This window comes from Misgurnus anguillicaudatus, chromosome 16 (assembly GCF_027580225.2).
Source record: "Misgurnus anguillicaudatus chromosome 16, ASM2758022v2, whole genome shotgun sequence".
NCBI lineage: Eukaryota > Metazoa > Chordata > Actinopteri > Cypriniformes > Cobitidae > Misgurnus > Misgurnus anguillicaudatus.
The window spans coordinates 7,124,988-7,152,618 of NC_073352.2; the positions used below are offsets into that span (position 1 = coordinate 7,124,988).

At 35.2% G+C, this 27,631-nt stretch overlaps 2 protein-coding genes across 5 annotated transcripts in view; both read right to left on the reverse strand.

Annotated features, from left to right (window-relative positions):
- Positions 1–7,477: 7,477 nt before the first annotated feature.
- The window catches only part of jakmip1 (janus kinase and microtubule interacting protein 1), a 53,268-nt gene continuing 33,114 nt past the window's right edge, over positions 7,478–27,631 (reverse strand). The window contains exons 9-21 of one of the 4 annotated variants that reach the window (XM_073854079.1): positions 25,330–25,449; positions 22,503–22,628; positions 22,092–22,175; positions 16,899–16,961; positions 16,716–16,814; positions 14,166–14,261; positions 13,878–13,931; positions 13,726–13,791; positions 12,429–12,497; positions 12,181–12,258; positions 10,015–10,218; positions 8,371–8,436; positions 7,478–7,773 (exon numbers count right to left, since the gene is read on the reverse strand). In XM_073854079.1, coding sequence (XP_073710180.1) covers positions 7,621–7,773; positions 8,371–8,436; positions 10,015–10,218; positions 12,181–12,258; positions 12,429–12,497; positions 13,726–13,791; positions 13,878–13,931; positions 14,166–14,261; positions 16,716–16,814; positions 16,899–16,961; positions 22,092–22,175; positions 22,503–22,628; positions 25,330–25,449 — 1,278 coding nt within the window. In that variant the 3' untranslated portion in view covers positions 7,478–7,620. Of the gene's footprint in view, positions 7,805–8,370; positions 8,437–10,014; positions 10,219–12,180; positions 12,259–12,428; positions 12,498–13,725; positions 13,792–13,877; positions 13,932–14,165; positions 14,262–16,715; positions 16,815–16,898; positions 16,962–22,091; positions 22,176–22,502; positions 22,629–25,329; positions 25,450–27,631 lie in introns of all 4 variants that reach the window. The other 3 variants (XM_073854078.1, XM_055178393.2, XM_073854080.1) reach the window with 3 other exon arrangements.
- LOC141350024 (uncharacterized) lies at positions 22,610–27,498 on the reverse strand. The gene is made up of 3 exons (XM_073854082.1): positions 27,092–27,498; positions 25,330–25,449; positions 22,610–22,628 (listed from the first exon to the last, which is right to left on the reverse strand). Exons 1-2 carry the CDS (start codon positions 27,198–27,200, stop codon positions 25,418–25,420), a joined length of 141 nt encoding a protein of 46 aa, XP_073710183.1. The 5' UTR covers positions 27,201–27,498; the 3' UTR covers positions 22,610–22,628; positions 25,330–25,417.

Here is a 27,631-nt window from a genome sequence, read left to right on the forward strand (position 1 = left end):
AGAACTATACTGTGTTACATTCTAACCTTGGTTGCTAACTACTGTTAAATAAACTCATATATCAAGTCTTAATCTATCTTCGAGTCTTTCTGGTAGAACTAGTTATAGACATCTAATGATTTATGCTCCCTCAATTTCTCTTTAATATACACACTCGATGAGATATCAGATATCAGGCAACTAACTTAACTGAAGGTAATCCTGTCACATAATTCATCCATTGAGTGAGGTCAGTCAGTCTGATTCTATCCATTAAAAAGTTAACATTTTCAAATGGCATTTACCGTTCTGGACAAATCAGATTTTTTTACAGTTATTGTTTCAAAACGTTTACACTTAACAATAAGGTTGTGTTTGTTAATATTAGTTAATGCATTAGCTAAGATGAACTAACAATGGACTATACTTTAACAGCAGTTATTAATCTTAGTTCATGTAAATTTGAGCAATTATTATAGATTATTAAAATAAAAGGTTTTAATTGTTAACATTAGTTAATGCACCATACATCAGGGTAAATAATCGGATATCGCATCGGTGAAAAATGTTAATATCGGTGCATCCATATATGTATGTATCTATAATATCTATAAAATCTATAATCAATCAATCAATCTATCTATCTGTGTATGTGTATGTGTGTGTATATATATATATATATATATATATATATATATATATATATATATATATATATATATATATATATATATATATATATATATATATATATATATATATATATATATATATATATGCAGTCTTATTGATTACCTACAACTCACAGCCTTAATATATCAGAAACTATGAACAAGTATAATCTGAAATGCACCACAGAGAAATTGTATCAATCAAATGACGCTTCTTCTCAGATCAGATCATGCAGCAACTTCTCAGACATTTTTACCACCATTTAAACAGAGGTCTTCAACCTTTTTGAGGTCAAGGACCCCTTAAATCGATAAAGATTAGAAGCAGGGACCCCCAGTAAATTAAGAACAAATTAAGACTGGATGTATATACAAAGATATTAAATGAATCATTTTTGGCATCCTACATATTACTTTTAAATCAACTTAGTTTTTGTGGGAACATTTCAATCAAGTTTTTACAAATAGTTTTTTACTATCGGCCTATTATTGCATTTTTGTTTTATGCCTAATTTCATTTATTAAAAGTAAAATATTTTGAATTCAAACTATATTTGGAGGACCCCCTGCTGAAGACCTACGATGTAAAGGATACAATTCTCTGAAATGTCTCCTAAAATTCTTTAGAATATGTAGAAATGAGATTCATATTTACATATGAGTTGTGGTTAAAAAGTACTTCTTTTATGTTTTTGGTGAAAATGATGATCGTTACGCTAGATAAGATCCTTATGCCTTGGTTAGGATCATTTAGAGTCCCTTGAAACAGCACTGAAACTGTAAACTGTTGAGGTCCACTAAAGTCCAATATGGAGAAAATCCTGGAATATGTTTCTCAAAAAACTGAATTTCTTCTTGACTGAAAAAAGAAAGACATCAACATCTTGGATGACATGGGGGTGAGTAAATAGCAGATGTTTTTATGAAAGTGGATTATTTCATTAAAATTGAAGGTGCTTAAGGTTCTTCACAGTTATGCCACAGAAGAACCATTTTTTGGTTTCTTCATGAACCATTCATTCAAAGATTCTTAGAAAGAACATTTCTTTCCTACCTCCTTATAATAATTTTTCACTTTTGTGAAACAATTTTGTGAAGCAAAAGGTTCTTCAGATGTTAAATGTTCTTCTATTGCATCATGAAGCACCTTTATTTTGAAGAGTGTGGGGGAAACAATTAAAATAAAAAATAAGTCTCATTTTAAATTTTTCTTTTATATCAGCATACGTGCACTTTCAGTATTCACGACCGGAAGTTTCTTCACCAAAGACGCATTCGCTCTATTCTCCTACAGTGCACTGTTTGTTCTACACTTTCTGTTCATTGTTTTGCTGTCTTATATGTCAATCAAAATCACTAAAGCATTCATGAGCCGGCCTTTCATTCATCTCCAGTTTCCTAAATCTCATCAACTCCTCACACGCTGCCATTCTCTCTCCAGATGGTTCTGTTTTCATGGACTGTGTGTTGGCGTGCTTGTGACGTGCATCATCAGTCATGTGTCAAGCCTTAGAGAGTACAACTGTGTGTGTGTGTGTGTGTGTGTGTGTGTGTGTGTGTGTGTGTGTGTGTGTGTGTGCGTGTGTGTGCGTGTGTGTGTCTGAGTGAGAGTTTAATTTTTAGTCTGCAAGATCACAACCAGACACGTTTAATTTTAGGGAAAAACACTCTGTAGGGAGTGAACTAAAGATGGACATCATCTGTTAGGTGTGTAAACAGTATGCTGGGGACAAACAAGGTCAAACTGAAGAAACAAGTTCATGAGATCTTGTCAGAAGGATGTTTTTATAAAAATATAACATCAAGAGTCTACAGTTACACTACAGATGTAATGTTAGGTGAAGACTATTATGCCAAATAGTGTAAATGGTGTCATTTGCCATTTGAATGAACACAAGCGCTTTATTTACCAACTTAAACAAAATTTTTGGCACATCATTCTTGAAATGACGCAAATTTGCCTGCATCCTCAATGTAAATATAAATAACTACATTTAAGATAACACATCAAGTTTTTTGGCAAAGACATTTTCTATAATGTACCACATACTACCACCTGGTTATGTATACAGTACACGAACTAAACTTAGCACACACCGGTGTATTTCTTTATCAAATCAGATGGAGTGTACACTTCAGGCTATGATGTTTTTGAAGTCGAGCAGTACAAGAGGAATGCACGACTTAGAATAAAAATGTAATATGGTATAACTAGCTAATAATGTGATAAACAATACACAATATGATAATACTATATCGATGCTAATGAAATATATTTTAAAACTGTAAATTATATAAAAGACATGTTTTAATTTGGGGGGGGATATATCTTTCTGAGTCTCTCTGCTATGTGCATCGACCTAAAACTTTGACTATGCACAACTTTTTTAAATATTATTGCAAACTATTGCAATATGCATATTGTGATATTTCAATATATCTTGCAGCCCTACCAAGAGGCTTGAGCTGTGAAGTTTTTAGGTCGTTATTTCAGCATTCTCATATATTTAAATTGAAGAAATTTACTGTGCTTTTAAATAAAATAAAGGACATATAGGTCAAGAAACAGAATGAACTAAACTTAATAAACGTACAAATGCTGAGTTTTAAACTAAAACCACTTAAAGTTAATCTGTTACAAGTTATATCCAACTCCCATCATTATGTAAAGCTGCTGTTGCAACGCTATCTCAATGCAAGTGGCTAATTCGTATTAATTGGTACGAGTTTGACCACATTCATACATTTTTGTACAATTTGCCTTGACCCCTGTGACGTTGGGGTTAGGCTTGGGGTTCCGTTATTGTTTTCATGACAATCATACATTTTTGCATGATTAACTTTGTTTGAATTCATACGATTGAGCCAATTTGTAAAATATGTACAAATTATCGTGGGATCAGGCTTATAACTCAATTATAATATAGACGGTTTCAGCAGTAACAACATAAACACGCAGCTTTCGTGCTCATCACGTAACTTCCGGCAAACTCTGTGAAGAATAAATAACAACAAAGTCCTTTTAAAGTAGTTTATTTATATAACAAGCAAAATAAACAACACGTAGATTACATAGGAACCCAAAACATTTGTTATTTTCAACGAGGTATTTGTTTAAGAGTTCAGTTTCAGCAACTAGTCAGACCATTAAACAAACAGAAACCGGAAGTAAAGTTCGGACCAGACACTCATGCGGCCGATGAAACGGTCTATAACTAGAACCATTCTTTATCAGCCTAAAAATGGGAGGGTGCACATTTACCGTATATTTATGCATTTGGCAGACCTTTTATCCAAAGCGACTTACAATATAGTGGATTACAAGGTATGCATTTTTTTCAGTATGTGTGTTTGAACCCATGACCTTTTGCACTGCTAATGCAATACTCTACCACTGAGCTACACAGGAGCACCGTACATCTCAAATAACAAAAAACTATGAACTACACGTAACTGCTCAGAATGCCTGACTTTAGTTTGTTTATATGAAAGATTAATCTAAATGTTTTTTTTGTAATAGTCTGTAGCCTACCCATTCTCCCCAAGATGCGTACAAATGACACGCAGTGTGATTATCGTGCAATAGATACGCCAAATTCCGCTTTTGCGTGCATATGATACGCCAGTCCTTCCCATTCACTTATATGGTGAATCGTTTTCTGTCGTTTTATTTATTGTTTTCTCATTTGTTTTCTGTTTTTTTAACCATTTTCGCTTGGGTTTAGGGTTAGATTTCAGATTTGTTTAAGCAGGTTATTTAATATACAGGTTTTGTCTATATTTAAGCCATGGTCGCTTGGAGTTGGGGTTAGAGATGGGGTTTGGGTTAGGATGTCATTTTAATATAACAAAAAGTTGTTCTAACCCTAAACCCAAGCAACAATGGTAAAAAAAAAAACAGAAAACAAATGAGAAAACAATACATAAAACGACACGAAACGATTCACCATATAAGTGAAGGGGAAGGACTGGCGTATCATATGCACGCAAAAGCGGAACATGGCGCATCCGCTGCACGACAATCACACTGCGTGTCATTTGTACGCTTTTTGGTGAGAATGGGTTGCTGTAGCATGTAAAGATGCTGTCAATAGAATTGAACTAATTTAAAACCTGAAACATAATTAGAAAAAACAGAGAAAAAAGTTGCAAAAACATCAAGCACTGATTGAGTTATCATATATAATGTGTGATATTGGGAGGGGGGGCTGGCGTGAATGAATACGAGGTGATTAAGAGACTGCGTCACCAGCGTGGGGGTCTGCACCCTTTCCCTCATCCCCACTAAACTTCTGTTCTGAACTAAAAATACGCACGCCAGAAGGCACCATCGAGAGACTGTGTGTGTGTGTGTGTGTGTGTGTGTGTGTGTGTGTGTGAGAGAGAGAGAGAGTTTGTGTAGGTATCTAAAATAATAATAATAATCCATTTTTAAGATACATTATGTTGCATGCAGTATATGTGAATACAGAATCTATATTTATGTTTGGAATTTGGATGTTTTTTGGTGATTTGCGTCATGTGTTGATTATATATCAGTTGTTCATCAGTTTGTCCAAATCTGATAATCTGTGTTATGTTTGATCATGTAGCTCACAGAGATTAAATCAAATCTCTTTTTCTGTCAAACGGTCTATTTTTGACTGACAGGTTTATTTAGGCTTTGGCTGAGATCATCCTGCTGGCCTGAAAATCTGCGAATACACACATAGACAGAAAGAGACAAACATGGGCGGCTCATTTCCTGTCTGTGAGTACGGGAACGTTTATTCTGAGGTGTTCAGTCTTCTTCTGATTTATTTTACACTCCTATACCTTCTTTCATTCATTTATTCATTCATACCTTGATGCTTTGTTTAGTTCATTGTCTTCTCCATGCAAGCTCTGTAAAGTGTCTAAGTAAAGGGCTCATTATAGTTTTGCGTTGGTCCTACTGTGTAGCCTTAATGCTGTAGGCTACGCGTCGGTTTTAATATATACTTCTGCATCGTCGTCAGCATCTACGTGCAATTACACATGCAGACCGCTAGTAGGCACGCGTGTAACCAAAATAGCAGTGCAACAGCTAATGAAGAAGCAGCTTGGCCAGTAAACCCATAGATATGTATAATAAAGGCTAGATGTGTTACGGCGGAGTCTCTTACGTCATCACCTGGCGGCCATCTTACCTCATACAGCTCGCTCACTCGTAGCATTGTTTTTTAATGATGCAGGTACTTTTAAATGACCATAACTTGCTCAATTTTCGACCAATTTTCAAACGGTTTAATTTCTTACAAACATTATTAACGTGGCTTTAACATGATTCATGAAAATTATTCATTAAGTATGCAGTGTCATAGACACATCTCTGACGTTTATAACAACATAACCATTTGAAAATCGGTAGAAAATTGAGCAAGTTATGGTCATTTAAAAGTACATGTTCCATTAAACTCAATGCTACGAGGGAGCGAGCACCCTGTCGTAAGATGGCCGCCATATGCGGACGTTCCACTCAATTGGCCAGCAGCGCGGGCGAGACATCTAGCCTTTATACATATCTATGAGTAAACCCAAAAACTAAGAAGAAGAAGAAGAAGAAGCAGTTTGTTGTGTATGATTTGAGAAGATTAGCTGTGATGGGGGTAAATAGACAGCAACTTTTGTTGCAGTTTGAAAATCACTCCTGAACTTGGCCCATGTTTGTTTTTACAAAACAAGCAGAAATGCTCATGAGGAAATGTGACGCAGATTTTTTTTACATAATGGGATGGGTTCTAGTGGACCAATCACAGTGCTTGCGGTCCGCGTAGAACGGAAGCGTTGTTCACATTTTGGCAAGGTGCACATCAGGCTACGCAAAGCCTATGCATAGCTAACGGCATAGAACCTATGTGCGACTATAACAGGGTTCCCACACCTCAGTTACCAAATTTAAGGACCTTTCAAGGACTTTCCAGGTCTAATACCCTCAAATTCAAGGAATAAATGTGGGGATACATTTCAAGTGAGAGCAAGGTTACATCGTGTTACCTTTTAAGATACATTGTTACAGTTCCCCTTTGAGGGAACTTGAGCTGCGTCACTGCGGTGACACTTTGGGGACGCTCCCGGGGTAAGTGCATATGAATGTGTATATTAAATACAACCAATGATGAGGCTTAACGACAAAGACAGGGTGTTGTGGGAGCCAGGAAGTATATCGCTATTTGAAATATTTTCCAAAGACGGCGTTACAGGGATACCGGAAGTATGGCAAGGGAGACGGAGCGTCTCGTTCCCTTCTCAGTGAACAACAGTTACATAAGTAACCAGAGACGCTTTTATGTGTCAAACACAACTATGCAAAAAAGCATTTTGGTATGAATCAACATTCGCATACACAAAATATAAGTATTTAAAGTGAACAGTTTAGCACGTGTGCTTAAAAAGTCCAAAATTTTTATGATATTATCCTACACTACACAGGGAATAATATGGATTTTTTTCCACAAAACGTATTGCATAAAATAGATTCAAGCACTTTCAATGACCTGTATCTATGTATGTATATTTTCAAAAACTTCCCAGGGCCTTGAATATTTTCCCCCAGATTCACAAACTTTCAACGATTTCAAGGACTCGTGGGAACACTGCTATAAATTAAACTTAAGTGAGTCAATAAGGTGAGATCAGCTTTGATCAGGTGCACGAGAGTGTGTTCAGTCGTTGATCTTTCTTAATTCTTTACTATTTCTTTATATGAATACCAAAAACCTGTATCTGGGTTGCAGGCCATTCAAAATTAATTTTTGAATTTTTTAAAATAAAGTCATCCAAATCCCATGTGAAAAAAATACAACTTTATTTATTGAAACTAAAAGCAGTTTGACAAGTGTGAGGTGTTTTAAATATTCATCATAACAAATATTTAGACATAAATGTATTTTATATTATTTAACACAATCTTCAAGTTGACCAAAAAATTAAGCAGCTTCAACCGGACCTTTTAGGATACAAACGTTTCTCTTTGGAAACGCGTCATAAAATTTGTAAAAAAACATTTTAGACAACAAACTGGGGAATGTTTGTTAAAAGAGTGAGACAGTAAGAGTGTATATAGTGTTTGTTTGTGTGATGATTTAAGGCCAAAGAATAAAAGCTAGGGAGAAAAACAGGAAAAGAAATAAAAACTATAATTTATAATAAACACAAAGAGAAGAAAGGAGAAGAAGAATCAGTCTTAGAGTCATACATGAATAATTCATATCAAAATGTAACCAACTACTCAAAACATTTCATACACGATTTCTATCCAGATAAGTGGCGGTCGGTGAATTCAAAATATTTGTTTGTGCGTCATGTGCATCATACGTGCCCGCTGCAGACGCGTCGAAAGGGCCCATGACAAAAGAGACGCTCACGTTCACAAAACACACACAAGACACTCCCTTAACAGTAAACTATGATTACACATGGGATTATGCGAGTATCTGGCAAACGCAAGCGTCTCTTTTATCATAAACCCTTTCGACGCGTCTGCAGCGGGCTCACATTTCGACAAGACACGTGATGCACATAAGTTTACATGACGCACTGAACACATATTTTGAAATGACGAGCCACACACAACGGGCTAAATACATGTTGTGACAAGCTTCGCATTGAGCGCCCTGAAAAAGAAGTCACCGGCTGCCACTTATCCAGAACACAACCGAATGCTTTGATAAACATGACATAAGGACACGTCCATACACACCTTCTCTTCAATCTCTTTGATTTGTCGTCTTTGCATGTCAATCTTGGCCTCAAGCTCTCTGATTCTCTGTAAGTCAAAATAGAAAGAACTATGAGAAATACATTTGCGTCTACATTTACATTTACACTTACACTTTCTCATTTCTAAGTCTAAGATGAAACCCTCTGCTAAATAAAGAAATGTAAGTGTAAGATAAAGCAGGCAATAAGACTAGATTCTAGATGGGAGCTCCTTCAATATTGTTTAAAACATAAAGAAAGCTGCTTAATAAATGATGATTAAGATTTTGAAAATGTATTAATATAGAGTAAGTGTTATTAAACTTTTGAATGGTACTGTATTTAAAATAGGTCGGTGACTTCTTTTCAAAGGGGCACGATGCGAAGCTCGTTACAAAATGTATATAGCCCATCATGTTTGTGGCTCGTCATTTCAAAATATGCGTTTGGCGCGTTACGTGAACCATGTGCATCATGTGTCTTGTCAAAATACGAGCCTGCGGCACACGCGTCTAAAGGGTTTATGATAAAAGAGACGCTCAGGTTTGCCAGATCCTCGCTTACATTCATGTGTAATCAAAGTTTAGTGTTAAATGAGTGTCTTGCGACTTTTTAGTGCATGTAAGCGTCTCTTTAATCAAAAACTCTGTGCAGAAGGCACGTATTTTGACAAGACTCATGATGCACATGGTTCACATGATAAAACAAACACGTATTTTGAAATGACGAGCAACACACGACCATCTGAACACATATTTTGAATTTGCGCTCCTCGACAGAGAAGTCACCGGCTGCCACTGATTGAACGAATGAATAATCATGTGTGACCCTGGACCACACAACCAGTCATAAGGATCTTTTTTTTAATGAAATTTATACATCATCTGATGTTATGATAATATTGAATATTTGGCTAAGATACTGAATATCTGGAATCTGAGGGTGCAAAAAATCTGATTATTGAAACAATCATAAAAGCAACACATATTACTAATGATAAATATTATATATATATGAAGAGTTTCGTTGCAAAACGAGTTAACTCCATTTTTAACACTTTTGTCAAAACATGTTTATTATGTTATCATGTTATTATTTTGTTTGATGGTGCTACTTAGCTGTATTTTTTAAGTTATAAAGGTTAAAATCAAAACAAACCAACTGCAGTTTAATTGATATTAATTGGAATGCACAACCAAAAAACGAGATATCTGAAAAATTAAAAAAAAACAGAGTTATCTCTGTTTATATATATTTACTGTAGAAAATTTACAAAATATCTTTATAGAACATGATCCTAAAGATATTATGAATTGATCATTTTGAACCATACAATGTATTGCTACAAATAAAGAGTTTGGTTTCAAAACATTTTTTTTTTATTTTTTTTTTCACAAATTTTGTTTTTTGAACCAAACTCTTTAAATATATCTGTAGTACTTACAGTATGACTGTTTTTGTGGTTCAGGGGCACATATAATATACTAGTAAAAGGGTACACTAAGGTCTATTAATAAAAAGGAGAAAGTATTTTTTGGAGCACCCTAAAAATGCCATAGTACCTGACTAGTCCAAAAATGACTTTATACTTTTATAAGCATTCAATTTTATTGATGCATTTTCACCCAAGCACACACAATCTGACCTGCTGTGCAGATTGAAGGAGCTCCATCCGCTGCTGTAAGACCAAAGTGTCTGCATGACGACCTTGTCGCAGGATTTGTCTCCGCACGGTTTCCATTGACTCTGCCAGTTTTGCTCGCTGTCTGTCAGTCAAACTCTCCCCCAGACAACTGTCTGGATCCTGCTGTAGAGAAGCGTATAATGTAGCCTCCAGCTCCTGAACCCTCTAATAACCACAAACAAACACAACAGGAGGAAAAAACCCAATCTAAAGTCATTATTCTATGATTTACTGTTTCATAAAATGTGAAAATATAACCTTGATGTCTATAATACTAACTAATGTGAAATCAATGAATAAAATCAATCTGATGCTTCTAATCTCATATGACTTTAATGTGGATTTCACAGACATGGTCACATATAATAAAACTACCACAATACATTTTTTTTTATTTTTCCACATTTGATTTGTAATTCATATTTACTAACTTTTTCCATGTTTAAGTGCTATAATTGGGTCCCCAGTGCTTCTATCAACCTTAAAAATGATTTTATCAGTTTTTTGACGTAAGTAGTGAGTCTAATAAAAAATAATAATTGACAGCACAATTGAGTGTTAATTTCCATTAACCACCATAATTGTGATCAGTGTTTGTATTTCATTAGCTCATTTGCATTTTGAAGGACACACCCAAAACCAGCACATTTTTGCAAAGAGGCAATAATGCTATAATAAATTATCCATGTGGTATGTTATGCTAAAATTGCACATACGCATTCTGGGGACACTAAATAGACTTATTTTACATATTAAAAAAATCTCATTATAAAATGGGCAGTTCTGGTTCTTCATTCTGATTGGTTGAAACGCGTTCTAAGCTGTGATAAAATACCCCATTAAACCCACGGTTCAGACCGCATCACAAGTATCACTGCGCCACTGTTGCTGCGTACTGATTTATGAAAATAAACACCACAGTCTTTAATCATATTTAAATTTTTCTACCTTTGCACAATTATGGCGATATCCAGATAAATGTCATAGATATTGTTGAGTCATTTCGTCAATAAAGAGAAAACGTTCCCTGAGGAGTTTTTGTCTTAAATTGATATTTCCGCTATTATCCACTAGATGGCAATCTTACACAACTTAAACACTGACGCATTCACTCGACACAACAGCGTTGTGGTGGATTTAGCGTGATGTGTAAGTTTTGATGGCTCTGAATCTGATCTCTTACAAAGTTCTTCACAAAAATTGAATTATCTCCACTTTTAGCTGAAAATTGAGAGGCGATAACTGATAAGAGAACAAATGAAGGTAGGATGAAACGTTTTTTTTTTTTTTGGAAAGCGGATGGACTGTTCTTTCATTTGATATTTTATGTTTATTTAAAGAAGATAATTTTTCTGTAAGGCATTAAACTAAAACTGGATGGCAACTTAAAAAAAAAATGCTGACGGTGAAAGAGTTAAGCAAGCTTCCAAGCATATTTGATCATCACTTCAACAGTTGCACGATATAAATGTTAATGTATATTTTAGATGAATGTTGATTTATAAAAATAAACACCACAGTCTTAAATCATATTTTCATTGTGTCTTTGCTGCGTCTGTGTTGCTTGAGAATTGCGCTCTGTTGCAGACACGCTTGATTCTGAGGAACTACTTTGTTTGGCGGAAGAGTAATATTTGTACTAATATAATTACAACTTATTTGTGTTTCATTTTGTGAAACCCTGCTATGCATATGAAGTAACCATTTTATAAACGCAATAAACGTTACAGTGCATTTTATAACAGCTAAGGGGCGTTGTTAGGCATAACACGAAGCGTAAACACTGGTAACCCACTGCTTCTTGGGCCTTATTGCTTTATTATATGACCCCTTTAACTTCAGGGACCAGACTGCTAGGCACCAATACATGGTTGTACTTGTTTTTGGGTCTTTACAACTACATACAACTACATAACTCACATTAGAGTACTAGAAGACTGTTAGGGGTTGGGTTAGGTAAGGGTTTAGGGTTAGTATAAGTTGACATGTAAAGATACTTGTAGTCAGTGGACAGTCTACTAATACTCTAATGACTGTTAATTAAGAAAAAGTTGCAAAGTTACTCATAGATTAAGTAGACTAACAAAATAAAGTGTTACCCAGTACATTATAACCTCAAGGTCCTACCAGTTGGGCCTGATCAAGAGCTTGTTTCCTATAGTCCAGTTCTTCCTCCAGGAAACCCTTCTGTTTACTGAACAGCTCCTGTGGATGATAACATTATCTGAGGATTAAGACACTACTTATTTTTTTAATTTTTTTTTAGTTAACTTTAATGTAAACTAATCTTATTGTTCATTAAACTTCCTTAGAGATGAGACAGAACAAATAATATGAAACATTTATCATCTTATGGCATGAATGGATCTTCTCACCTTTTCATTCTCCAGGTCAATCATCTTCTGTGTGAGAGCAGCTTCAGTGCTGTCAATCTGCTTCAACCACTGTTAGACACATGCAGAGAGGAAGGATAAACAAGAGACAACACTGTTCAGAGAATATAAGTTAATGAAGAAGAAGATAATATGTTTAAACTTGTATGCATGCATTTAACAGACACTTGTATTGTACATTTTATTGCAGCAATGAGTCTGATTCTCAGTGAAACAAATATAGCTTAAAGGGATAGTTCACAGAAAAATTATGTCATTTATTCGCCCTTAAGTTGTTCCAAACTTGTATAAATTTCTTTATATTTTGAAGAATGTAACCAAGCAGATCTGGGGCACCATTGACTTCCATATGTTATGGTGTAAGGAGGTGCTTTTTTGTTGTTGTTGTTTTGTTCCCGTGATCTGTTTTAGGTGACAGGTCGGGAGGAGAAAATAAAAGTGTTCCTGAGACATGCGTGGGGGGCGATGTGGGGAAGCGACATCATCTCCTGCTGTCTGCTTGTGATCTCGCTCCGCTTTTGGATCTGTCCTCTGACATAAACTTAATCAAGTTTAATTGTAATTCCCTATAGAATTATGAAATAATTTTTTTCTTTATTGTACGTTCTTGGTTCGGTCTCCATCTTTTTTGTTGTGGCTTTGAGCCAACCGTAACACAGAGTGCACTCTCAGAAAAAAATTACAAAAGTTGTCACTGGGGTGGTACCTTTTCAAAAAATACACACTGAAAAAAAATTATTTAAGGTAAGTGGTTGCAATCAATTTATTTAAGCTACATTTAAACAAAAGTTTTATATTTTATTTTACTTTACTAATCTGTTTTGTTTAAATGTAGCTTAAATAAATTGATTGCAACCACTTACCTTAAAAAAACTGATTAAATTCAATTAATAATTTTTTTCAGTGCACTTCTGTACATAAAAGGTGCATATTGTAACATCAAATGTACACATTGGTACCCTAGAGGTACATGGTACCTCAAAGGTGCATATCTATATACCAAAATGGTAAATATAAGAACCTTTTTACCGTCCCAGTGACAACTTCTGTACCTTTTATCTGAGAATGTAGTTTAAAACAATATTATGGAAGTGAATGGGGCCCCAGATCTCTTTTTTCAAAATATCTTAATTTGTGTTCAGCAGAACAAGAAATGTATACAAGTTTGGAACAACTTGAGGGGAGTAAATGATTATTTTAAGGTAAAATATCCCTTTATGTTGATTTGGATAAAAGTGTCTGCCAAGTGAACAAAATATGATTAATAAATGAGCGATACCTTTTCACATAAAGACAACACGGTGCCAGCTTGAATTACTGTGACCTGCTCCTCATTCCTCAAGTTCTGCCAGGTGAGATGTTAATTTGTGAGATACTGTATGTGAACAATACATGCAAGTATCATAGACATACAGTACACACATTTCTTACCCCATTATCCCCAAGAATGTCAAGCTTTTTCATGAGGTCAGGAATGATGACGTCCTAAATCAAACGCACATAACATGAACAATATACATTGTTATATACATATAGCCTACATACATATATACACAATATACATATTTTTTATTAGATAAAAATGACCTATTAGTATGTTTTTAAGCAATTTGGTTAACATAAGGACATGGCATGGTAACAAACATGTCATTATACTGTACACATTTGTATAATCCTCGTAAACCACATATACCAAAACACACACACACTTTTTTGTACCTTGACCCCTTCCTGTTGGCAGTGTAACTGTAGGCTACTATTGCTTTCGCAGGCAGAGATTTGCAGGTTAAAGGCAGGAGAACGGCGTTCCCTCTCCTATTAATTGAAAACACTTGGTCATAAAATATACATAGAAAACATTGTTTGGGACCAAAATATTATCTATAAAGAAACGTAAATGGACAAGACATTCTCACACATTCACCTTTTGAGTTCACTGGAAGAAAGTCATGCAGGTTTGAAACATAAGGGTGTGTGTTGGATGACAAAATGCAGAATATCTAAATATAAATGACTGAGTAGAAATGATCAGAATAACATAAGGACACAGAATCATTTTAAATCACACTAAATGCAATAAAAGAAAATTATGAAAACAATGTATTATAAGAAATTACATAACTAAAAAAAAACGATGTATATGAACATATATGTGTGCAAAATACCCACAGGAATTTAATAACTTCAAAATAAACGAGTCATGCTTAACCCCTTAACTGTCTAGAAGACTAATTTGGTCTCTTTTTTAAAAAAGACACATAGTTTTTCACCGAAGTATCTGGTGTTGTTAATATAATATATTATAATATTATAACATATACAGTTATAGCAGTTTAAGTTTAATTTAATAAACAAATAATACTACAAAGAATATATATTATAAAAATGTTTCACAACAAAAATGCTTAAAAATGAAAGACATTAGCTTCAACTAATTTGAACATCATCTTACAGATAATGGCCACTAGGTGTCATTAGTTTGTTGCATACTCTTGTCACAATTTCATAAATCATTTTTAGTGCAAAACTGCTTCCAATGATATATAGTTTGTCAAGATTTTTAAAGATGGATAATAGAATATTAGTGCCATGAATTTATAATAATTAATAAGCATTTTTATGGGGTCAGTGACATTTAAAATTACAGAAACATTTACACTTAAATTGACTGTCACTATAATGTCGACCACCAAATGGCTTTGAATATTAGAGCTTTCCAGTTGTATATAGTTTGTCACGATTATTTTAGTTTAGAATAGGCTATTATCGGTCATGTAAACAATTTGGGCCCACCATGACATTTAAAGGAACAGTATGTAAGAAATTTATATCAATTAATCATAAAATGGCCCTGATATGTCACCAGACATTAAGAAATCATTTTCATTTCAAATACTTATATCACTCACAACAGTGGTCCGGCCAAGATATTGTCATTTAAAAAGTGGAGTTGCAGCCCTCAACTGATGTTAATGTTGTCATTTTGTGTATTGGCCACCAGTTGTGTGATTGCAGTACCAGGTTTAGCCACAAGTTTTGTGATTGCAATACCAGTTTTGACCATAATCCTACATACTGTTCCTTTAAGGTTTAAATGTTTATATGAGCTACAATATAATCAGATGCTTCAAATGTATAACCTCTTAAAACATTACACTGCAAAAAATGACTCTTACTTTTTTACTTAAGTTTTTTGCCTTGTTTTCAGTACAAATATCTAACAATTCTTAAATTAAGATGACATTTCTTAAGCAAAATGACCTAAGAAAAGAAGTCTAGTTTTTAGACAAAAAATATACAATTTAAGTGAATTTGTGCTTAAAACAAGCAAAAATATCTTGAAATAAGTTTACTTTTATCTTAAACACTTAATTTAATAAAAAAATTCTCACCCCATTGGCAGATATTTTTGCTTGTTTTAGGCACACATTCACTTAAATTGTATATTTTTTTTTAGATATTTGTACTGAAAACAAGACAAAAATACTAAGTAAGAAAGTAATTTATTATGGTTTGCCTCATACCTATAATAATATCAAATACGTTTTTATTTAACAGTATGGATTATAAAACATTTCCCACATATACTTAAATGTATGTTTTAAATACATTTCAATAATATGGTATACATACAACCCCAAATCAGAAAAAGTTAGGACATTGTAGAAATTGTGAGTAAAAAAGAAATTTTTCTGGCCTCTTATTGCTACTTGTACCAACTTTTTTTGGAATTTGTAGCTCTCATGAAATCCAAAATGAGCCAATATTTGGCAATACATTTCAAAATACCTCACTTTCAACATTTGATATGTTATCTATATTCTACTGTGAATAAAATATAAGTTTATGAGATTTGTAATTTACACACAATTTCTACAGTGTCCCAACTTTTTCCGATTTGGGGCTGTAATTTTACAATGGTAATGTATGGAAAAGTATTTTCCATAGTACATTTTGATAAGGATGTACACAAAATGATGAAGAACATAAAAAATGCACATATTTCACACACAAATAAAATACAACATGCAGGAGGTGGAGTCAAAAAAAGATTGGTGAGGAGTTTAATTCAAATACATTTTATTCAATTTAAACTTAAATTGAACAAAACAACAGTGATATAAATATACATTATTTAAAACAAAATACATTTAAAATGACACGTATGAAAACATGAACACATGAAGCTCATGTATGTAGCTGATATAGACATGAGCCAGGTTTGACCGCCCCTGTTTGATGCTGTGGGATCAATGCGGATTCTCTTACTTCCAGTTCTAGGATGCGAAATTCAAGTAGTTCGTTTTGATCCAGGGCGTCTCGAACATCCGAGCGTAATCTCATTTCACACTGCTCCAGTGATGCTATCTATCGATAGACAAACACACAACAGAAAAATGTTAAATGTTTGTGTGTGTATAACAGAAAACCAAAGGAGGACAAAGGCAGTACCTTTTGTCTGAGCTCGTGGTTCACCCTCATGAGATTTTGTTTCTCCTCCACCCATTTGGAGTCCTGCATCACACAAACCCAAACAAACACACACACCACTACAAATTACACTACGAGGACTTACCTAACATTTATATTTTACTACAGTATGATCACACACGACACACAAACAACTCTCATTCACTATTCTCAGAACACACACATTTACTGTAATACAAACTTAATAAATGTATATCATACACACAAAGTGACAGAAGTCAAGAAAGAAGAAATGTCCTTAATAATAAATTAGATTTATTAGTCCACATGCAGGTCCATATTTTACAATAAAACACAAAACAATGAGAGACAAGCAAAGAACAGATAGGAAACACCTGCAAAAGCAAGGTGACCAATGAGAAACATGCATAGTGAACCGACCAATCAGTAATCCTACAAAAAGTATGTATATGTTCAGAATCGAATATACTACCATGCTACTCTATTCTACAATACAATTGAAAGATGCAGTGTCTAACAGGTATTACTGCAAGGAATATAACATCTAGGGTTGCCAACTATCCCGTATTAGCCGGGACGTCCCATATTTTGAGCCTAATTTATTAGGCTTGTTCGACTTTATGTGGCACCACAAGAACCGAGAGGCAAATGTGAGAGCGATTCGAGAAATCATACAGCAGGGACTGCTATCAAAATTCTCTTGCTTTGATGTCATCCACCTGTCAGCTTTTGCAGCATCACAAGCAGCAAAGGTTTTTTTTACCCTTACGGTACATTCAGACGGGCGAAAGCGCCAACGCTTGACGAAAGGCCCGTCCGAAGCGAAGCAAACAGCCAATCACAGTGGCTGCAACACATGCTCCGGTCTTCCATTAACATAATTGGCTGACTCTGCCTAGATTATTTGCATATAGCGAACTGATTGACTGACGCACATGTTGCCGCTTGAAAAGTTGAGAAATGTTCAACGCGTGCGTCAGCCAAAACCGAAATAAGTTTTTATTAGCTGTCGAGCCGTAAAACTCAGCATTTAAGGAGAATAAAGTGGATCGCCGACTACGTTTCCCTCTAGTGGGTGCAGTTCTAATAATAGTATTACTATGAAAAGTTGCCTGTTTCCACTTTTGGGTCTTTAAACGCTCGTTTTTTGGGGTCGACAGCTTATAAAAACTTATTTCTGGGTTTTTTGGCTTGTTAGCTGTACATCCTGTCACACAGCAGCTTTTAGGCATTGTAACAAGCCAGAAATGACAAGGAGGCAGCCTTTCGCAATACAAAGTCAATGGAGACGGATGGATTGTTTTCCCCCCGGTGGGCGTGTTTTTCAGGTTATGACGTGCTGCACTCTGTCTCTATGTGTTACGGCCACTGCGATTGGCCGTTGGCCACGCCTCAGACAAGCCTTCCATCAAGCGTCAACGCTTTCGCCCCATGTAAATGTACCGTTAGTGCAGAAGTGTTTTGTTTTAAACAGATATTAAAGGTAATGGTTAAAAAGTACCTGCAATAAATTAACAAACTATGAATAAACCTAACAAATGTTGTAAAAGTTATACATTAATATCTAGTTATAAATGAATAATTAATAGCTATAATTTTGACAAATGGCTTAAATACACATAACACTGTATACACAAAACCATATCTGCACTGTTGCGGCAGGCCATCTTTTGTCCTGTATTTCAAAGTGAGAAGTTGGCAACCCTAATAACATCCCACAATGCAATGCACTTGACTTCATTTCAAATAATGAATGAACCATACACTCTCAGACAAAGCTGTCACTGGGATGGTGCTAACATGCCCCACTTGGGTACAGATATGCAGTGATGGAAGAAACAAAGCTTTTCTAAGCTTAAGATCAATTGCTTTGCAAATCATTCACTGTTTTGAAGTGTTCGAAACACCATACACGCTGGCGACACCTGCTGGTCAAAATGTGTAAACGCAACGAGATCTAGGCCCAAACATATTGAGACCTACAAACTATTGCTTTCAATATAATTTACAAATCATTAAATGTAATTAAATATTAGTGTTTTTGTAATATACCTTATAATTAGGGCTGTCACGATTATAAAAATTTGTCTGACGGTTAACTGTCTAATAAATTGTGGCGATTATGATGATTAATTGCCTGTTTAGGGCTCGTGAAAATGAAATCTTTTGCAAGGTTTACCTGGCAGTAAATTTTAATACACATAACACATATTTAAAAGTAATTATTTAATGAATATATCTTTCAAAAACTGAATTGTTTTTCATAAGAAATAAACACAATAAAGTGTTTGAAAAATAACTAAAAATAAAAATGCAAATCAAAATAAACTGACTATACAAGAACAAGCCTTAAATAGTAGCCAATATTACTAAGGTCATAATATTACTGGACCAAATGTCTGTAGTGGCTGCAAAAAAAAAAATGAATTACTTACAAATCCTTAAGAATAGCATCCTTCACAACACTAAAGAGTTTTTTTTACCTTAAAAAAACGTTTCATCATAGTCGTTCATCCACTCGAAACAGGGTGAACGGCACTTCAGTAGTTTGAGAGAAAACTACAAAAACTTGCTTTACGGCAGACCTACAATCCAATCAGAGCCAGCTATGCTGCAGTATTTACGACAGTGGTAATGGACAATTACGCTTCTAACCTGTAGGGGGAGCAAAGAGCAAAAACTCTTTAGTGTTGCTTTAAATGCTGTTTTTCCACTGTACTAAATGGCTTTGCAATGTATCGCATTACACTGTCAGTTATGGAGCACCATCAGACAAAGCCTCTTTTATACAGGTGCTGCAGCTCCCCCTTGTGTTTTAAGAGAGATGTGCAATCATTGCGGTGATGCTAAATCATCAAGATGAGGTCAAACAATCGCGATGTGACAATTATTTAAGCATTGTGACAGCCCTACTCGTAATACTATTTTCCAAATACTCAAAATATTCCCAAACAATCAGCCTTGGTTCTTTATGTCCCTCATTATACTAAAACTTAAAAGCCAGCAAACACAATAGACACATTTAATTTTAGTGAAGTTAGTGAAGCCAAGTAGACACTGATTCATGAGTTCAACAAAAGATTCATAAAAGTTTCGAAAGCGACCATCACTACAGAAACGGATACAGTTGGTACCAATTTGTACCTTTGTAGTACTTAAATGCACTCTTTTTGAAGGGTACTGCCCCGGTGACACCCCTTGTACTTTTAAAAGAATACAAAAGGTAAGATACATTTTAAAAAAATTAAAATAACCAAATTAAACATGCAACATGCTGAGGTCATATGACAAACATGTACTGTAGCATACTATGTTCTTGTTCACACATACTACTTTGAAAAGGTAGAAAGTACAAGTATACTGCACTGTATTTAGTAAGCAGTAAGGTAGTATTTCATTCAGAACACAGCCGGTGTTAATAAAACAGCAGGTACGGTTTTGTGCCCAGGCATATATATATACAGTACAGGCCAAAAGTTTGGACACACTTGACTAAAATGTTAACTATGATTTTAAAAATCTTTTAATCTGAATGTGTTATTAGAAAACTTAAATTTTATTTTAAAATATTATTTTTTAAATAGATGACTGAATATTAAAGAAAAATCTGTCAATAAGAGCCCAGATTAAATGTGAAGTCCTTCAATATTCTTTAAAATTCAGTCTAAAGTAAAACCTCAAGAAGCTTCTTGAAAAAATGACACGAGTCATTTTCTAGGCAAAGGGGGACTGCATTTCAGATGATAAAATATAACAGAATTTTGATTTATTTTGGATGCTTTCAGCCATCAACATAATTCCCAAAGTTGCATTAGTGTTATGCCATAGTTTGGACGAGTTTATTATTATTTTGTTATGTGGAAAAAATATAAAGAAAGAACGAGTGAGTGTGTCCAAACTTTTGGCCTGTACTATATACTATATATATATATATATACACAGTTTTAAGCCAGAATGTACTGTAGCAAATTTCTTAAAATCTAGCGTTAAAGGAATAGTCCATTTTCTTAAAAGAAAAATCCAGATAATTTACTCACCACCATGTCATCCAAAATGCCAATGTCTTTCTTTGTTCAGTCGAGAAGAAATTATGTTTTTTGAGGAAAACATTGCAGGATTTTTCTCATTTTAATGGACCCCAATAGAGCCCAACATTTAATACTTAACTCAACACTTAACAGCCTTTTTCAACAGAGTTTCAAAGACAATCCCAAACGAGGCATAAGGGTCTTATCTAGCGAAACAATTGTCATTTTTGGCAAGAAAAATAAAAAATATGCACTTTTAAACCACAACTTCCCGTCCAGATCCGGTCGTGATGTGCCAATGCGACCTCACGTAATACATCATCACGCCAAGAGGTCACAGAGGACGAACGGGAACCTCCGCCCCAGTGTTTACAAGTGTGTTGAAAGAGGACCGTTCCAACGTTGTTGTATGTCAACTGATACTAATTAATGTCTTTGTGTCAGTTTATTGTTTACAATGGTCCGCAAATGTGCGTTTTATATATGTAACACGTGACCTCTCTACGTCACTACGCATTTACGTTAGGTCGCGCTGGACCGGACCTAGATGAAAAGTTGTGCTTTAAAAGAGCATATTTTTTATTTTTCTTGTCAAAAATGACAATTGTTTTGCTAGATAAGACCCTTATGTCTCGCTTGAGATCATTTATAGTCCTTTGAAACTCTGTTGAAAAAAACTGTTACATGTTGAGTTAAGTGTAAGTGTCCATTAAAGTCCATTAAAATGAGAAAATCCTGCAATGTTTTCCTCAAAAAACGCAACCTCTTCTCGACTGAACAAAGAAAGACATATGTCAGGGCACAAAATGCACCAAAACTTAAATCTTAACACCATTATTAAGTGTTGACAGATGAGAATACACATTTAAAAGCTGTATTATTGTTTGGATTTATTCACACTAGCTGACTGGTCTGACCAAACCAGAACAAATGTTGTACAACTAGACTGTAATATATAATTTGTGGCTTACACATAACACTAATTTCAAGTTTCATTGATCCTACAAAGCTGTATGTGCATGCTTGGATTGGCCAGTTGATAGATTTAGTGGCATATTCTCTGTGTGTAGCGCCAGCACACAAGCATGGCTGTCAGAAAGACAAGCAGCAAAGCCAATGTATGTGGAGTCAGGGGTCTCTCCTCCCCGCCCTCTTTCTCATTTACCTGCCCCTTCTCTGCCAAGCTCCGCTCCAGGTCATCAATCCGTGCCTGGCAGCCAATCAGCTCCGTCTGCAGCTGCTCCCGCGTCTGACGGACAGAGCATACAGCCAATCAAAGAGCCAGCCTAGGGCATACTTGAAATCTGATCATTTTGGTTACTTAAATTTTGGTAAGATGCAATTTTTTTGAGGCAGGAATTTTTCGCCATGCTTGCTCGACCGCTGGCTATGATCAGATTATCTGTAAGGCATTTTCAGAGTGAGCAATTCTGAAAAGGTCTTGAATTTCTTGTTTAGTATTTAAAGATTGTGGTGGTTAGGTTCAGATCTGTTAACAGAAGTACACCAGTAAGAAACGGATTATCCCAGAGTGTCAGTGCGGTTAACCGTGCTTCTGTTAAATTGGCATCCTCACCCTGCAGTGTCTCTCAGGGTCCACAGGTCCAGCGGTCTCCTGCAGAAGGGCATACGCTCGCTGCAGTGCCTGGTACTCTCGCGTCAGCTGACGAAAACGCAACTCGGCCTCCTCTCGGGAAAAACCCTGAACATTAGAAACGTTATTGCACATATCAAACTTGTGAACATAATTTTAACATTTATAATATATAACGAATATATAATTTTAACAAAATACTGTGTGAATTTGCTGCAAATATAAAAATATATAATATAAGTTCATGCACTTACACATGATTTTAGAGAAAAAATATTTTTGTACAGCTGAACACAAATGAATTTTTTTTAACGGTAATAACCAGATCTGAGGCACCATTCACAGCTATAGCAGAGTTTCCCGCAGCACTTTGCAGTTCAGGTGGCCCACCTAAGCTGGGAAACCCTACCGCCTTAACTAGGTTGTCCAAAAAAGAAAAACAAAATTTTGCTGCACAAAAGGCAGGAGGTAAAACGATTAATTCATTAATAATCTTGTATGTTTAATTTTCATCATGATGCGTACGCCCCACCCCTTTGTTTGTCACGCCCCCGGCTGGGTGGTATTGAGTTTTGGTAATATATCTATATTTTTCTCAGCGGGATAAGACAATACCATCTATTTTGTTATGGTCTGATATAACCCTCCTTATTTGCAGCAGAAGCTCTGCCAAAAATATACACTGAGGTCAGATATAAGCTTACATGTTGTGCAGCTGTCTTTGAATTTTATTTTCATCATGCGCTATTTTAATGAGGGTGATTGTGACGTCAAAATGTATTCAGTAGTATCTCATAAAAATATTACAAGATAAAAGTTCCTTTCTTTGTTCTGTTGAATACAAATGTTACCAAGCAAATCTGGGGCACCATTGACTTTCTAGTAAGAAAAAAGACTACAATTGAAGTGAATGGTGCCCCAGATCTACTTTAGGGTGAGTAAATTAAAATTCCCTGTTCGATATAACGTCCTTTTAAACAAACTAAAATCTAAGCAGTGTCTTGTCTGTAAACAGATCGTACGCACTGTTATGGGAGTTGTTTTCACAGCGTGCTTAATGGCCTGATCATTGTTCTGTTCCTTCTTAAATAGTAAACAACATCCAGTTGTGAGAACAGACACTTCTGAACTAGGAAACTGCTGAGATATGCTATTATATTCCCTGAAGAAGAACATAAACAAACTTAAACATAATAGACCAAATGATAAGCCGAAGTCAACGACTGCTTTGAATTAAACTAATATCAAAAAATAAAAGTGGTCGGGTTGGCACAATTCAAAACTCTCCCTTGTGCAGCCAAATTTCTGAGAGAAAGATGCAAGATTCATTGGAAAAAACTGAGAAGTGGACTTGATCTGATTTTATAGGGTTTAATGATGATGAGTTCTGAAATAAATAAAAAAAAAACTTAACAATTATGGTTGACAGGAACACTGATCAACAATACAACTTATTCAGGCTGACGCCATGTTGATTTCAAAGCGTCCAGACGTCCAGAGCTTTAAACCTATTGTTTTGTACCGGGATCCTGGTTATTCAGCCATAAAAAACTAGAAAATACATTATTTTACAGATTTTTACAGGACAAAGAACTTCATAAATCATGGATTGTTCAAATGAAAAGGGACATATGAATTAATTTTAAGATAAGAGCAGTATGATGTGTAAATAAATCTGTTTTGTTATTAGACTGTTGGCTAATAACTTATTTCTAATGTTGTAAGCATGCTTACTTTTCTTTAAAACGCTAATATAGTCCTATAAGTACATATCTCCAATTTGTACAGATTACAAAAATTGCAAGGCATGAATACGTTTAAAACTTCTGTATGTTTTTTTTTTTAAGCACAATGACTGAAATCAACAGAAGCAGGATTCATTTCTAATTAAATAACATTTGTACACAACTTTGGGAGTTCATATGGGATTTACCTCTCTAACAATACATGTAAATAGCTTGTTATCTAGTCAATCACACGTTATTAAGTGTTCATGTCTGGAAAAAACAAAACAGAGAAAATACATGGGACAAACTCTTATGATCTATACAAACTAATGTATACTTAGTTGTTGTCATAAATTATTGTATTGTTGCACTATATTCGTGTTTTAAAGGAAAGTAAACATGCTTGCAACATGAGAAATTAGTAAGCAAGCAGCAGGCTAATATCCAAAACAGATATTATTTACACAATGTGCTATTTTCATCTCAAATAAGGTCATATGTCCCTTTAAATTTTAACAATCCACGTTTTTGATTTTTTTTGTCTTGTGGAAACTTGTAAATGATGTATTTTCTGATGAATGAATGACCAGCATCCTAATACAAAACAATAGGTTTAAGCGCATGCTCTGGGCGTCAATCCCTCATAGCCTCGTTTTAAAATCAACATGAATGAATAATGGCGTTTTTACACGGTACGCGGCAACCTCAAGTGTTTAGTTCTTTTTCAATAGGAGATGTGCGGAAAGCAGCAAAACGGGGGCGGTTACAGAAGTGAAGCGCAGTTGATCCACACGCCTTGTACCCAAAATCCTATTCCTTTTGCGGACACTGCTCTTCATGACAGGTACCATTGAAGATAAACAGATTGGCACTAAATGCTGCACAAAACGCTTCCACTACACGAGAAAAGCTGTAGCCGCGCGCCGTTTTCTCCACTTGCCACGTACCGTGTGAAACGACAATAAGGCGTAGTTGTGGTGAGTGGTAGGGGAAGTGAATTTGTTCTCAATAGCAGAAACTAATTTAAGGCGAATGTTCATTTATTTTTTAAAGTTAGTCAAAGGAAAAATTAGGTAACACACGTCTTCAAGGTCCTCCTCTGGAGTGGCAGGGGTGTGGTCTGTGTTATATGATGTCAGAGATGATGTTTCAGAATCGACCGATTCCTCATCAAATCCAAAATATGTCTCCACAACATGCCTCTGAGAGAGAGAGAGAGAGAAAGAGACAGACATGACAAACATTTTTGTTTGGACACAAAAAGAAGATGAAACTTTTACTGTACCATACTTAAATCAACATATTAACTTTAAAAAATGCAATAAGTCTTAAGTCACTGCATAAGGATAAACATTAAATAACACTATACCGAATATATAGTCTTAAAGGTGTCATAGAGTAAAAACTGTATTTATCTAGTCATATTAATGACATATAGTGAGCATCAAATACGATTGTTTTCTCCTTCTTACGTAAACCTTGTGCATGCGAAAGACAGCTGAAAAAGAGACCAATCTCAACATAACACTGTGATGTTACAGTCGAGATGTACACCCCAACATGTTTACTCATGTGAGCTACTGGCATGAGCAGCAGAGCAGAGCCAATCAGAGCAGAGCTCAACATTATTATTTATGACCCTTCCAAATAGGGCAAAAATAGACTATTTAATTCAAAGGACAAATCCTAGGGTTGTAAATGGACATGTAAAACGTTTCTGGATCATTTTTGCGTTTAATAAAGTTACATGCCTTTATGTAAATATCAAAAAACAATTTAAAAGATTATTTAAATGCATTCTTTGGCACCTTTAAGCCCTATTCATACTTGGTGATCTCTAGTGATTTGAAATAATTGCGAAGGTTGTCTGTTATCTGTATCCCATGCAAATCTGCCATGTCTGTAATCCGTAAAGTTAAAATTCCACCGCAAATGACCAACCATATTGGCATCTCTGTAATTTGGCCAGGATTTGGTGGGATCGTATATAATTTTTTCAAGACTGTGCAGTCGAGAAGAAATTACCTTTCGACATAATTATGCAATACGTAAGGTCGCTTTGGCGCATCACACAGCTAGTGCAAGACGCGTGGTTTAAAAGTGAATTTGTTTTTCTTGCCAAAAATGACGTTTTGCTAGATAAGACCCTTATGTGTCGTTTGGGATCGTTTAGAGCCTTTTGAAGTTGCGTTGAAACTGCAATTTTAAACTGCATTGAAACTGTAAACTGTTGGGTCCAATGAAATCTATTAAATTACGAAAAATCTTGGAATTTTTCGTGACTGAACAAAGAAAGACATAAACATCTTAGATTACATGGGGGTGAGTAAATTATCACAATATTTTTTTTATGAAAGTGGAGTAATCCTTTTACACGCAAAATGTTCCTTTAACCACATGTTGCGGCGTTGCATGTATAGGACACAGTGTTACGCAAAACCTCAACATCATATCTGTATATGTATATGTAAATGTAAGTAAAATCACAGGTTTTGCTTATCCCGTGTGAATGGGCCACGCAAAACTAGGGGACGAATTTCTAAATCAAACTAGGTCCCCAGATAATACTAATCCCGTGCGAACAGTACTTAAGCAGATAAACTTTCTGTACATTATGTGCAATATAACAGAAAATCATGCCGTATTCATCGACAAAGTACAGTACTGCATCGGCATGTCAGAGTCAAATTATTATCTCTGCTAACTGACAGCATGCAACAGATGCGGTACATAGAGCAAATTGTTAAAAATTCTTTAAAACTTTCCCTGAACTTTATTACAAAATACCAGCAATAACAACGAGTCACTTAAATGACAATGTGCCGACTGTACGATTGCCCTTACCATCGTGTTTGTAGGTCATCTCCTGACAGCCAGAGAAATACAGACAAACCAGAGCACACAGACAGAGGAACATGGAGAGATACAACACCAGCAGGAAATACTCTGGCATACTGTATGTGTGCTTCTGGTCATATATGATCCTCAGGTCTCATGTCCTTTCAAATATCCCTCCATAAAAAACTCACAACTCAAAAATCATCTCTAGAAGCGACATGTGTTGATGTTTAAGCCCGTATTACGATCCTGCCTGATGTTTGGATGTGCACGATTATAACCAAGTCAACAGACTCCTCCTCCTTAGCAACAATTCTGGAGAATAAACAACCAAATCCCATCCCACAGCACCGCAAACACACTGATAGACAACTCTTTAGTCATCTAAATGAGGACATACAGTATCATAGACTTATATACAAAGCAAACTATATCAAATCAACAATACTTTCTGAATAATGAATAATGAGAACATCATTGGACAATCCCTACCTATACATGTGCATACATTTATTATCATAAAAAGTCTTAATATGTTTCATTTAG

Coding starts and splice junctions, on each gene's coding strand:
- LOC141350024 (XM_073854082.1), bottom strand. CDS start 27,200: ATGCCAGAGTATTTCCTGCTGGTGTTGTATCTCTCCATGTTCCTCTGT. Junction 25,450..27,091: donor GATGACCTACAAACACGATG/GTAAGGGCAATC, acceptor TCTCTCTCTCAG/AGGCATGTTGTGGAGACATA.